At 45.7% G+C, this 14,815-nt stretch overlaps 1 protein-coding gene across 2 annotated transcripts in view; it reads left to right on the top strand.

The window, feature by feature from the left end:
• LOC138286509 (4-hydroxyphenylpyruvate dioxygenase) overlaps positions 1-14,815 on the top strand; it is a 560,744-nt gene that overhangs the window by 402,770 nt on the left and 143,159 nt on the right. For both annotated transcript variants that reach the window (XM_069226859.1, XM_069226860.1), the window contains exon 9: positions 14,462-14,539. In XM_069226859.1, coding sequence (XP_069082960.1) covers positions 14,462-14,539 — 78 coding nt within the window. The remainder of the gene's footprint in view (positions 1-14,461; positions 14,540-14,815) is intronic.

Raw genomic sequence — 14,815 nt, forward strand, 5'->3', positions numbered from 1 at the left:
CCACGGGCAGTGGATGGCAAGTGGGCCCTGTTGGTCCGTTTATTGTGGTTGGTTATTTTCTTTCTACCAATTACTCTGCTGCTATGGTTCTTCATATGTATCTTACAATACCATCCCACTGCCGAACAAGGGCCATGTGCACTGCCTATCTCATATACCAATAGTGGGGCGCTGCTAACCCTCGAGACTTGCTCAGTAGCTTTCTGGTCTGCTCTCTCGGTCGGGGAGGTGAGATGTCTCCCCTCTACCTTTGTTTCATCTCCACAATTCTGTCATTATACCTCACTGTCCTCACTGTCACCCTCCCCCTTCTTTCATGAAACATGGCGCTAGCAAAAGGTATTAAGCTACTATCTCTTTATGTCCGAGGCCTAAACTCATTTGAAGGTACATATTACAACATGATACAGACATAGAGCCTCATTACGACCTTGGCGGAGGGGATTACTTCGTCCCAAATGTGACGGATATGCCTCCCGCTGTGTCACAAGTTCCATTATATTCTATAGAACTTGTAAAACGGCGGATGGGAAATCCGTCACTTTTGGGACTGAGTAATCCCCTCCGCCAAGGCCGCAATCAGGCCCATAGTCCTCCTTCAGGAGATCCACTTTATGGGGGTGGATAAGCATTGAAGGGCACACCCGAAGTACTCGGTCCGCTACTGGGACTCTACTGATACCAAAACATTGAGGGTGGGCATCCTATACAAAATGGGCTTTAGAACTTCTGTTTCTAAGGTAGTGCAGGATAAAGAAGGGCATTTTTGACATTACACATGCTTCGGGCAGGGAGTTGCTTACACTCCTTAAAATCTACCCCACCCCCAATTCCGCTCAGCATTCCTATCTTAGGCATGTGGTGCAGAAGCAACTAGCAGGGAAGCAGGGCGATATAATAGTCAGTGGTAACCTCAATTTGGTCTAGAACACAGAGATGGACAGGAGCACCATTATGGAGCCAGACACTGGGGAAATATCCGCCCAGCTTAAGCGATATTACTGAAATGGGACTTGTAGATGCCTGACGTTACAAGCACTTTGACGCACTAGACTACTTATTCTACTCCCATGTACACACCTCGTATTCCCGCATAGACCATGTCTTTGTAACCCATTCCCTCTTTCGCAACCTCAGTGCGGCAGAGATCTCCAACATTTCAATCTCAGACCATGCCCACATAGAATTTCTCTGGCCTAATACCTCCTATCCTCACCAAGGCCTGCTGCTTTGGCACCTATCCCCTCAGCTCCTACATGACCCAGTAGATGTCTCTGAGATACGAAAGGGAATTGTGGAGTACTTTACTCCTAACACATCACCGGATACCTCGCTACACATGCTAAGGGATGTGTTCAAGGGTCATATTCAAGGGGTGATCTCCTCTATAGCCATAGCAAGTGGGAGAGAGGCCCATCTGGTAGAATCCAACTTAACAGCAGAGCCCAAAGAACTGGAGCAGCAGGATAAGCTAGCTCCTTCTCATTGAAACAAACTCCAAATTGCCCTGCTGAGATGCTAGTTGAGAGCCCACAGACACAACAAGGCTGAATGCACTCACTTGTCTCTACAGAAGAGGTACTATGAGGGAGGCAATAGGGTGGACATGCTTCTAGCTTTTAGACTCCATCAGATGCAAATCTGGGTGCACTTAGCGAAACTCGAAACTGGAGATCTCAGTTGGGCGACTGCCGAACAGGACAAACAGGCATTTTAGGACTATTACCAAGTGCTTTACCAGCACTATGACATCACTCCTGCACAGATAGAGAATTACTTACAAGCCTGGTAGTGGGGCCCACTGCATCCTCAGCATGCAGAACTCCTTATCGCACCCATCAACCTGGAGGAACTTTTAGCCATACAGGCTCTCCTACTCAGTAAAACCCCAGACCCAGATGGAATGCCTGTCTTTTTTTACTGCTTGTTCCTACCTGACATGCAGGACCACCTTTTACACCCCTTCAACTCCTTCATACAGGACACAGGGCTCACGCCGTCCATGACAAATGCAGAGAGATCCCTCATACTTAAATCAGGCAAATACCTATCCCATTGTTCATCTTATCACCATATAGCCCTACTTAATACTGACACAAAATATTCACCAAGATTCTGGCTACCAAACTAGAGCAGTACCTTCCAGGCCTCATTGTGGAATTTATCCTCAACAGACAAGGGGCTGATAACGTCCGCCATGTTGCACACCAGGTCGAGAAGGTCCATCGCCACCCCATTCCATCTTGGCTCCTCTGTCTTGATGTGGAGAATGCTTTCAAAAGAGTCAGTTGGTCCTTCTTCCAGGCAGTACTGAACAAGATGGGCTTAGGCCTATGCATAATATTTAAAATTATGGCATCATATGTCACCCCAACTGCTACAGTTCGTGTCAACGGGCAACAGAGATCACCATATGCTGGGGAACACAACAGGGGTGCCTGCTGTCATCCCTCTTATTTTCCCTAGTGGTGGAACCGCTAGCTATCACCATCCATCCCACGACTGAGGTGGTGGCCATTTCTTTTGAAGAGTGAGACCACATGTACAGCATGTTTGCTGACCTCTTGCTCACACTCTCACAGCCAGCTGTTTCTCTCCCGGCAGCTGTTGCATGTTGCAGGCCTTTAGGGCAGTCTAAGGCTTTAAGATCAATATGTCCAAATCATGTCCACTCAAACAGACCAGACCCTACCAGGACCTGCCTTCCCTACAGAACTTGGCACCATTCCAGTGTGCATTGGACACGATTAGATACCTGGGCCTCAAAATTACACAGACACTTTCCACCTAGACACAAGCGAACTGGCCACAACTTCGTCACTCCATCCTGGTGGATTTTAGACGCTGGAAATCTCTTCATATTTCCTGGTTAGGCTGAGTTAATGTTGTTAAAATGAATATGTCCTTACTTATTTCAGATCCTGCCCACCCCAATCTTGCACAATGACATACTGCAATTGCATCTGGAACAGGAGAAAAACAAGGATATGTAACACCTTAATGATGCAGCCTCGCTACAAAGGTGTGCTGGCTTTCCTCCTCCTCCTTGAATATTACTGGGCTGCCCACTTACAATACATCTCTGAACGGGTGGAATAAGTAAGCGAAAAGCACCGGTTCCACATGGACCGAGCAGTGCCCTGTGAGCCCTGTGAGGTCTAGCAGGCTGCCTAAGCACGCTAGCCCACGCAGCACCTACATTGCCACCCCCACAAAAAACGGTACTTGACATTTGGGAAAAAAACTTGTGCTTAAAAGTGGTGTTACCACCTTCCCATCCCCCAATTCTCTAATTGCTCAAAATTCCTATTTTACTTGAGCTCTATTTTCCCGATCTTTTTCCTGACTGGAGGGAGCGTGAGTGCAGAACCTGCACAACTGAGACACTGGGCACTACACCCTACTGTTTATCCTGAGGTTACTAGGCCATATACTCCTTTCAAAAAGTTGGTGTGGGCATATGCTGGGTCTAGGGACCCCATATCCAATACATAATACACACTACAGCACTCTACCCTGCTTGTTCCCACGTGTATCAGAATACCTGAAAAACCTCCACTACAGAAGGCATCTCACACAAACAACTGGAGACCCTACGGCAATACATACCCCTAATATACTGGAGCATATCCCTCAGGCAAACAGCATACAAGCTTATGTTTCAGTGGTATTATACTCCGGGGCGCCTTTCCCCTGTTTACCCTTCTACAACATCCATATGCTGGAGGTGACATTACAGTGGGCAACTTCTTCCATGTGTGGGGGTCATGCATTCTCATCTCTCTCACTCCCTTCTTTGTATCTAACATTTAACCTTGGCATTTGCCCCCTTGACGTTTGTACAATGACCTTCGCTGATTGGAGACTTCTGGCCTTAGCATGAAAAAACCTGATGCCTCCCTCTATTGCTCAGTTGTTCACTCGCCTCTGGCATGTCATGATGATGGAACAGCAGTCCCATATCTCAATCAGACGGATGCCAAATTCCAAGCAACGTGGCACCCACTGATTCGCTACTTCATGCGCATAGAATCTATCTTCTTTAACCCCCAGAGATCAAGGGCATTATAACTCTTTGACTGAGGAGTCCACTATGACTATATCATTGGGGCTCCCTCACACCGCAACCCCGCCTCAACGGTACCCAAATGCTCATCTTACACTACCTACGACTCTGTCCTTACACCTTGCAGGCTTACTGTTTGTACTGACCTAAGGTTGATGTGTCCTGTTCTTAGTTTTGCTTTTTAATTCTGCTATGCGCTGTACCGTGCATGCTCTTGATGGGAGCCAAACTGCTGGACTACTGTACTATCTACTGCCTATAGAACATGAGCTAATTATTCATGCAAAGTACTGCTGGACCCCACATTGATATGGTGCCTCTTTTTCACCTTGTTATGCTTGTCTTAAAATAAAAACAAAAAACTTTCAATAAAGAGATTCTGAGTAAAAAATAAAAACATAATGGGGGGTTATTATGACCCCGACGGTCAGTGTAAATGTGGAGGTAGTACCGCCATCAGGCTGGCGGTACATACTGCCACATTATGACATTGGCGGGTTGGCTACCACACCGACCAGCGGTAGCAGCTGCCAGGCCAGAGATAACAATCTCCAACCCGGCGGCTGCTACTGTACCGGCGGCGGCATTTTGACCCTGCCTACCGCCATGGTTTCCATGGCGTTCATAACGCCATGAAAACTATGGTGGAAGGCCCTATCAGTGACAGGGAATTCCTTCCCTGTCACAGATAGGAGGCCCACCCACCCCTCTTCCACTCCCCAGATGCCCCCCTTCCACTCCCCCTTCATCTATGCTCCCCCTCTTCCAATCCACCCCCCCATTAATGCACACGTGCAAGCACACACCACGCATTCATAAACTCACAGAGGCATACACGCATGCATCCATTAATTCACGCACGCATCTGTACGCACATTCATACTGACACGGAGACACGCATTCACATTTCCATTCATACACGCATTCTCACACATGCACACACGCAAACAACACTACACACACATTCAAATTCACACACACAGTCACACATTCGTGCACACCCCCCACACACACAACACCCCCCAACCCCCTCCCCTGTCAGAAACCCGACTTACCTGCATCCAGGGGTTCTTCTGGCAGGGGACGGGATGGGGCGCTGCTACCGCCAGCAGCACCCATCAGAAGAACACCCCCAGGCCGTATTATTTTTTATGACACGGCTGGTGGAGGTCTACTGGTGTGGCGCTGCTGGTGGTAGCAGCGCCACCTTAACACTGTCTGCCAGCATGGCCACAGCCAGATTTCCGCCCTTCTTGTGACGGAAATCTGGCTGTGGTCATTTTATGGCAGACGGATGTTAGCTGCGACAATGGTCTTTTGGCGGCCATCGCCGCGGCGGAAGACAGCACTTATCGCCAATGTTTTAATTAGGGCCTTTGTGTTTTATAAATTATTTACATACAGAATGATAAGTATGGTAATGAATTATAACTGTGTATGGCAAACAAAATTAACAGAAAAGGATTTTCAAGGGGTTTAGGTACCTCTTTAATCAAAGAATGATATAAACCACACAAAATGGCTACATGTAGATAAATGTTACCCGGAGACCATAGAATTTTTCTTTTCATGGAAAGTGAGATAGATGCAACATGAGCTCAATCAAGTCTATGGTTATAACATATTCCAGACCATTAAGCTTGAAACAAGATGTTCTTTGAATTCTTCCGGTTTTTGGTCAGTTGTTGTAATTTAACTGCTAACACAAAATCAATAATTTTAACATTTAATATATAATCATTCCAGTCTTCCAATAAGCTGTCTAGCAAGACAGTGACATATGAAAAAGGAACATTCGATTGAAACACAATGTATCTGTTCTCAAACCGTAATCCAAAACTGATAAGTATAATAACAAGTAAATATGAAGTGCCTGCAGCCTGAGTTATATTCATTACATGACCAACATGTATGTGGTGTGCTGGTAGTTATCTTAGAAAAAATGTTTGGAGTTAGAAGAAGTCTACTACATATGAAAAACCAGGATTGGGTAGTATTTGCTGCTCTTGAGCATTTTCAAATCTGAAGCCAAAATTGTAGTCCGCAAATGTTAACAATGAGCTCTATTTCGCCCCAATTCAATTCCACATATGATTTCTGCCTCTCAGTATCAGAAGATGTAATCATTTTATGAGTGTAAGCTGTTGATCATGAAACACAAGTATGGAAAATGTGATTATCTGATACAACAACTGCATTCAATACTGGAATTTTATCATATAAGGCAGATGTAATTTGTGCCTCGAAACCTCAACATGATGAACAAAAAATGGGAAACAATTGGTAGGGTAATGATTTAAATTCACTGGTGATAGTTATCGATTGCTCAAAGATTACCAAAGCACATCATTTACTTTAAAAAAAAGGCAAAGCATCCAGTTCAGATGGATTTTCAAATACATTTTATTAATTTTTCTCACACAACTTAATCTCGAAATTTCATGATTTATATAATTACTTTTCTAAAACTGGGACAGCCCAGGGTACATTTCAGGATGCACTGATTCGTTTAATCCCCAAAGGAGACCGAGATTATAGCTTCTGTAACAATAACAGGCCACTATTCTTAGTTAATAGTGATTATGAGATCTTTGTCAAAATTGTTACATCCACTCCTGCCAGATCTGTTGAAACAAGAACAGTCTGGCTTCGTAAAAGCCGGATTGTTTACGCAAAACTAGTAGTTTTGGGTCTTCTCTGGCAGTTGTTGCACTTGACACTCGAAAAACCTTCGTTCATATGAACTGACTGTTTATTTTTCAAGTTCTGAATTGATTTGGTTTCAGTCCAAAATTATCAGTGAAATATCTCTTTTGTAGTGTTTTTATTTGTTTACAATGTAGTTTCCCCATCTTTCAAGTTAAACAGAGGAGTCAGACTACAGTGTCCTTTATCTTCTATTTTATGTATAATAGCCCTTAATTGTTTTTAAAATCTAAAATAAGACAAAATATTTGCATACAAGGTTTCATTTAAGGTGACAATTAAATCAAATTATTGGTATCTGCGGATGACATACTTTTATTCATCTGTAATCCAAACTTGTCACATCCAGCCTTTCTTGACGAAGTGAAACATTTTGCTCTAGTCAAGTCAATACTAACAAAAATGAGATACTTCCTCTCAATAACGTTTGTTTACAATATGATTTTATATCTTCTGTTTTTGGTTGGATCCCCCATCAAATTAAATATTCTTCTAATTTATTTCATGGTGTGGGCATCTTGATTCTGTTAAAATGATGTTGTTTCCTGTTGTTTTCTTTGCTCTATTCACAGTTCTTACAAATATACCATTTTCTTTCTTTAAGAAAATGTATTACTCCTGTCTGTCTTGTGGAATAAAGGGGAACCATGTGTTAGAAATTGGGTTTTTTGTTCACAGAGGCATGCATCCTGTCCAAGCAGGAACCACAGAATCTTAGTCAGAATAAGTCACAAACACACCATAACTTAACCTGTGCCCACCCTCTTGGCACAGAGCAGTCAGGCTCAACTTAAGAGGCAAGGTGTTCAAACAGTGAAAACACCACACAAAAGGATATCACACCTGGTCCGCTGAACATCCTGGTTGTGTCGACGTTGAGGAAGATACGAGGTGCAGCCGAGGCAAAGCTTCTGTTCCAAACCTGCACCAGAAGGAGATATGTTTTCTCCATGCAAAGTTGGCGATGCGTCAGCTCTGAGGGCGATGCGCTGGTCTCAAATGCAATGCTCCTCTAAATGAAATGAAAATTACGTTTATAAAGCACTCTAATACCATGGGGTTTCTAGGTGCTGATGCTCCAGGAAACAGAAAAAAACTAGAGGAGCAAGGGAAAGCATGATCTAACTACAAAAAAGCCAGGTTTTAAGTGCTTTCTGAAAGGACAGCAGTTCCTTTTTGTTCTTAAGATCCAGGGGCATTGAGTTGCAGAGCTTGGCTGTGTAAGTAAAAAAGCTCCCCAACTTGATCTTTTGAACTTAGGTACCAATAGGTTTTGAGCTGACGATGATCTAAGTACTCTACTGGGAGAGTATATTTGGAAATGTTGTTTGAAATACATAGGTCCCACATCAAGCATCACTTTGTAGGCGATGCAGAGAGCTTTGAAGTCTATGCGTTTTTTAATGGGAAGTCAATGAAGCTGGGAGAGACGGTGGGAGACAGATTGAAATTTGAGGATTCCCAGTAGTAACCGAGCCGCAGCATTCTGTAGAATTTGTAATTTATGTAAGCAACGTTTCCGGATGTTAGTAAATAGCACACTGCAGTAATCAATTTTAGCGATAAGGGCAGAAACTACATGCTTTGCAGATCACAAGGGATAAAGGACAGAACTTTCCTGAGTGATTTTAACAGGAAAAAGGCAGACAAAGTAAATGCGTTAGCATGGCAGTCCAAAGAAAGATTACTGTCAAAGAAAACACCTAAGTTCTAGGCTTTAGAGACAGGAGAGGGGAGCACCCCAAACTCCTGTGGCCACAAATTAGGAGACCAGAGTGACATGTTCCTACCAAGCAGAATAACTTTGTTTTTACCTGAGTTTAGTTTTAAATAGTTGCGGGCCATCCAGTTCCCGATCTGAAGCATAAAGTCATGGAATCTGGAGGTGGTATCGTCGGGGTTACTAGCCACTGATACCACTAGTTGGATGTTGTCGGTGAAGGATACCAGACAGAAACTGAACAATTTGATCAGCTGCGCCGGGGGGGGCAGGGTTTACATATAGATTAAAAAGAGTAGGGCTCAAAGAGGATACATTGATTACTAGGTGGTGCGCTAGTTCGAAGCTGATGCGCCAGACCCACTCCATATGGCGACGAAGATGCGCTGGTTCCGATCCATGCAAAGGCAAAGATTTGCCATTTTCCGATCCCCGTAACAAGAAAGATGTGCAGGTTCCGATGAGGACGTGTGGGTTGACTGATGAAGCACCTTAGGCCTTACTTCAAAGGGTCCATGACTGGGGTGGCACCACTTGGCAGGGCAGACTGATAGCTGGCAGAGCCCAGGTGCAGATGAAGGCAAGTTGTACGTCTATTATATCCCTGAGACTTCAGAAAACTGGAGACCTTGTACTCCAAGCTGGCCCTTGTAATCACTCTGGGTTCTGGGGTGGAGAGATGCAGGTACAGTCCTTCTCACTTCCAGCAGTTCAGCACAGCAAAGCAGGAGTCCAGAAGAGTTGCAGTCCAGCAGAGTGGCAGTCCTTGTAGCTGCCCAGCAGTCCTTCTTCCTGGCAGAGTATTCACAGATCCAGAAGTGCAATGAATTGGTGGTGTCTGAGGTCCAGTAGGTATACCTGGTTATGCCTTTGAAGTAGGGGAGACTTCAAAGAAAGGTCTTTAAAGTGCACAGAGAACCTCCCTTCCTGCCCTGGCTCCAGACTCACTATGGGGAGGATGGCATGCAGCCGTTTTGTGGGGACAGGACAGTGGCCCTCATTACAAGTTTGTTGGGTGGCCGCCGCCCACCAAACTTGTACTGCTGTCAGGGCACCTGTGCGGCCAGGACCCCGCTGACCCTATTATGAGTTCACTGCAGGTCCTGTAGGCGGAAACAGCGTTTCCACCTGCCCGCCCAGTGGTGAACAGGGCCTTAACATTGACACCAGCTCGTAATCGAGCCGGCGCCAATGTGGAGGTGTGCCGGGTGCAGCCACGGGCCCCCGGCACTCCCTTTCCGCCAGCCTTTGCATGGTGGGGCTGCTGCCATGCAAAGGCTGGTGGAAAGGGAACTCATAATCTCCAGGGCAGCAGCACTGCCCTGGCAGATTACAACCTCTGAGACCGGCAGGCTGTCGACTGGCAGCAACTTGGCGGTGCCGTTGGTCCGACCATGGCACTTTTGCCATGGTCGTAATGTCACGGTCGGACCGCCACTTTGGCGGCGGTCCGTGGTGACCGCCAGGGTCATAATGAGGGCCACAGTCTATTCAGGTGTAAGTGTGAGGCTGTGCCCAGCTCCTCCCTGTAGGAGGCTGACCTGGGGTGTGGTGGGTACCTATGGTACTTACACCTTATACAGGGTAAAGGTATCCCTTATTAGTGTAGTGTAGTCACTGTCTAGAAACCAGGCTCTCTAGAGGTAGCTGTGGATAAGCAGCCAAGGCTTAACTAGGAGACGTGCAAAGATCATGCAATACCACACTTAGGCCCTCATTACAACTTTGGCGGTCTTTTAAAAAGACCGCCGAAGCTGCGGGCACCAGTATACCGCCAGTATACCGCCAGTGCTGGCAGTATATCTGGCTCCCAATTATGACTTTTCCTTTGGGCCACCAGACGGAAACAGCATTTCCGTCCGCTGGCCCAGTGGAAAAGTCACATCAACATTACAGCCTGTTGGCAGTGTTACCGCCAGTTTACCGCCGGCCGCCAGGGTCGTAATGAGGCCCTTAGTCCTCACACACACACATGTAAGAAAATACTCACAGTTACAAACATAAAGGTACTTTATTTTGGTAACACAAATACTGAAAATACCATAGAGACTATACTCCCTTACGAGGTAAGTAATACACAGATTATATACTCTAGTATGCAGAAATAGGCATAAACAGTTAGAAAACAGTGCAATTAGTGAAAATCACAATAGTTAGAAATGGGCCTAGGAAGGGCACAAACCATATACTAAGAAAGTGGAATGCAAAAGTCGGTCCACCACCTAGGCAAGTGTAGTGTGTAGAGGGGAGCTGGGAGTACTAGAAAAGCCCAAAGGTAAGTACCACAACCCACCCCAGCGACCAGGAAAGCAGGAGTAAATCACAGTAACTAACCCAGAACGCACACAGAAACGAGAAGAAGAATTATGCAAAACCCAGAAGACACTGCAAGGCACCAACAGTGGATTCCTGGACAATAAGACCTGTGGAAGAAGGGGGCCAAGTCCAAGAAGCACAGTAAAGTCCAAGAAGGGGCAGGAGCCCCTACCCACCAGGATGAAGGTGCAAGAAGTGAACCACTGGTGAAGAAAAAGTCAGCACTGCACCCAAGAGGACGAAGTTGGGTTCCTGGAGGATGTAGGTGATGTTCCATGCTGGATGGAGGATTGCCGTTGGGTTTGCATCGTCTGAGTCCACCAACAAGTCTTGGCACACGCAAAGCTTGTGGTGAGCTGAAAATGGAGCTGCTGGGAACCAGGAAGGACCAGGTGGACTCTACCCAGGAGGGGAGGTCAGAGGGGGTCCTCAGCAACACAGAGAGCCCACAGAAGACCAGGCAGTGCCCACAGGAGTCCCACAGGACAGGAACAGGAGGGTTGCAGAAGAGGTCCATGCAGCACTACAAAGAAGGCTCCCACGCCGCCAGAGAACCACCGAGCTCTGTGCTTCGCAGGATGGAGTGCTGGGGTATAGAGCTTCAAGATGCACAAAGAACTTGTAGGAAGAATTCCAACAAGTCTTGGCAGCTGCAAAAGACTCAGTGCACAGGTTACTGTCCTGCGTGGGCAGACAAGAGCTTACCTCCACCCAAGTTATACAGTTGGAAGAGAGGACAGTCGGGACTACTTTAGTCCACCACCCCCGATGCAGGATCCACCCAGTTCCGCAGGAGAGGGGACCCACGCAGCCGGTCGTCGTTGTAGTTGGTGCCTGGAGAAGCAGGGGAGTGACTCCTTCACCCCAAGGGAGATCCCTTCTTTCTTCTGATGCAGGCTGAAGGTGGACTGTCCTCAGAGGATACACGACTGGGGAAATGTTGTAGTTGCCGGAAGGAGCCAGAGATACAATGTTGCAGGAAGCATTTTGCTTCTTTGTTGCATCTTGTAGGGTCCTGAAGAGTCCAGATGCAGTTTCTTCGGTCAGAAGTTGAAGTGGAGGATGCAGAGGATTCCTGCTGGAGTCTTGCAATTCGAATCTGAGGAACCACACAAAGGAGAGACCCTAAATAGCCCTGAAAGGGGGATTGGTCACCTAACCAGGTAAGCACCTATCAGGGGAGGGCTCTGACGTCACCTGCTGGCACTGGCCACTCAGATGCTCCCAGAGTTCCATGCCAACCTTGAATCCAAGATGGCAAAACCCAGGGACCCTCTGGAGGAGCTCTGAGCACCGCCCCTGGGGTGGTGATGGACAGGGGAGTGGTCACTTCCCTTTCCTTTGTCCAGTTTCGCGCCAGAGCAGGGACTGGTGCACTGGTGTAGACTTGTTTATACAATGAGGGTACCAAATCTGCCCTTCAAAGCATTTCCAGTGGCTTGGGGAGGCTACCCCTCCCAGGCCTGTAACATCTAGTTCCAAAGGGAGAGGGTGTAACACTCCTCTCCCAAAGGAAATCCTTTGTTCCGCCTTCCAGGGCTCAAGCTTCTCAAGCCACAGGTGGGCAGAAACTTGTCTGTGAGGTGGCAGCAGCTTGGACTGCCTGAAAACCCTCGGAAGGCTGTAATGGCAGTACTAGGGGTCCTCTAAGGAAGCCCCCAGAGTGCATGGAATCATACAACCAATGCTTGCAAAAGCCTTGGGGTATAAGCCTAACATATTTGATACCAAACATGTATATGTTCGGACTTACCATTATGTAGCTAGACACAGGTAGTGACCAATGTCCAGTACACATGTAAAATGGCGTCCTCACACTCACAAAGTCTGGGAAAATGGGCCTGGAGTTCCTGGGGGCACCTCTGCTAGTGCAGGGGTGCCCTCACATACAGGTAGTTGGCACCCTGCCCTCTGGGCTAGAAGGCCTGCCATAGGGGTGACTTATAAGTGACCTGGTGTAGTGAACAATGGCAGTGAAAGGGTGCTTGCACCTTTTCATGCAGGCTGCATGGCAGTTCTGTAGAAGCCTTTGCATGGGCTCCATATGGGTGGCAAAATATATTCTGCAGCCCATAGGGATCCCCTGGAACCCCAATGCCCTGGGCACCTAGGTACCATATACTAGGGACTTATAAAGGGGCCCTAGTATGCCAATTGTGGGTGAAATACAGAGTTCTGGGACAGAGAGCATAATCACTGGGGTCCTTGTTAGGATACCAGTGAACACAGTCAAGCACACTGACATCAGGCAGAAAAAGGGTGTAACCATGCTAAAAAAGTGTGTACTTTCCTACACTCCCACCAATCCTGCCCAGGATGGCCCAGAAGGAGTTGGATGGCCCATCAAGTCACACCTAAGCTCCCTTTGTGTGTGGCTGTCAAGAGGGAATGCAGAAAATCCAACTGTCACCCACCCCAGATGTGTATTCATAGACAAGCAACAGGCACCAAATGGCTGAAGTAAGAAAATGGCAACTTTCTAAAAGTGTATTTTCAGAATTTAAAATCCGATGTCACCATAAGCTGTGATTTTAAATTGTGATTCAAAGATACCAAACTAAAAAAACGCATCACTTACAGATTGTAAATTATAAGTATGAGATGTAATAAAGTAATCCTAATGTTATTCAGTGGGAGAGATAGGCCTTGCTATAGTGAAAAACGACTTTGGGAGTTTTTCACTACCAGCACATGTAGAGCTACCTTTTAAATACATGACACCCTGCCCTCTGAGTTGTCCAAAGCCTACCTTAGGGGTGACCTATATGTATAAAAAGGGTAGGTTTGGGCCTGGCACAAGGGTTATTTTGCCAGGTCTACATGGCAGAGTAAAACTGCTCATACAGGCTCCGTAACAGCAGGTCTGAGACATGGATAGAGAGATACCTAAGTAGGTGGCACAATCAATGCTTTAGGCCCACAAAAGCATTTAATTTACAGGCCATGGGCACATGTGGTGCACTGTAATAGGGACGTATAAGTAAATTAAATATGCCACTTGGGGATAAGCCAATATTACCATGTTTAGGGCGAGAGCACAATCACTTTCAGCACTGGTTAACAGTGGTAAAGTGCACAGAGCACTAAGACAGCATAAATGAGGTCAGAAAAAGTAGAGGAGAAAGGCAAAAGGTTTGGGGTAACCCTGCAGAAGGGCCTTTTTCACACCATGTATATTCTTCACTTAAGTTAAAAAACAATAAAAGGTACAGTGGAGTTCATTTTCTGGATTTTCAAACTTATCATGCCTGTTGTTTAAAACAATATACTTATTGTTTGCTGATAATGGCTGTCCTCTATGGGCTCAGGTAGGCAAATGTTTTAATTCTGCTTTTTTGTTTAAAGAATTTATATCTTTTTCCTTATTTATGTGGTTGGCATCCTTAAAGTCATATGAAAATTAATGTGCCCTATACTATTTCCAAGTGTTGGCAACCAATAATTTCTTAAATTCATTTATCTGGCATAATAAACTTATAACAATTTAAAACAGAATTATTTTTTGGCAACCATGGAGAAAGGAAGGGTCAATATGGATGTGCCTACTATTTAAATACAAAACAATGTTACCTTTCTCTGATACACAATATATATTTCAATTTTCCAATTCATTTGAACTGTCAGACTCTAAAATGCTTTCTTTATTCCTTTAGCCCTAAAGGGTGTCTCAACTTCATTGACCACATAGTTGGAAATCAAGCTGATGATCAGATGTCACCTGTGGCGAACTGGTAAGTGGCACTGTTTTTTCCATCCCAGTTTTAAAACCCTTCTCAGTAGTTTTAATTTATAGACAGGACTTCATACACAGTTCTGTTTCAATGCAAAGTACTGCCAAACATAAATGATTATACCAAATTATACATATTATAGGAAATTATACAGCAGCAATTAAATATGAAGGGCCTCATCTAGAGTTGGGCGATATTTGGACATCTCCTAAAAAGTGGCACATCCAGTCCGTCCCCCTTTGGATTTCCCATCTTTGTTAATGAATAGGGATACCA

This window comes from Pleurodeles waltl, chromosome 3_2 (assembly GCF_031143425.1).
Source record: "Pleurodeles waltl isolate 20211129_DDA chromosome 3_2, aPleWal1.hap1.20221129, whole genome shotgun sequence".
NCBI lineage: Eukaryota > Metazoa > Chordata > Amphibia > Caudata > Salamandridae > Pleurodeles > Pleurodeles waltl.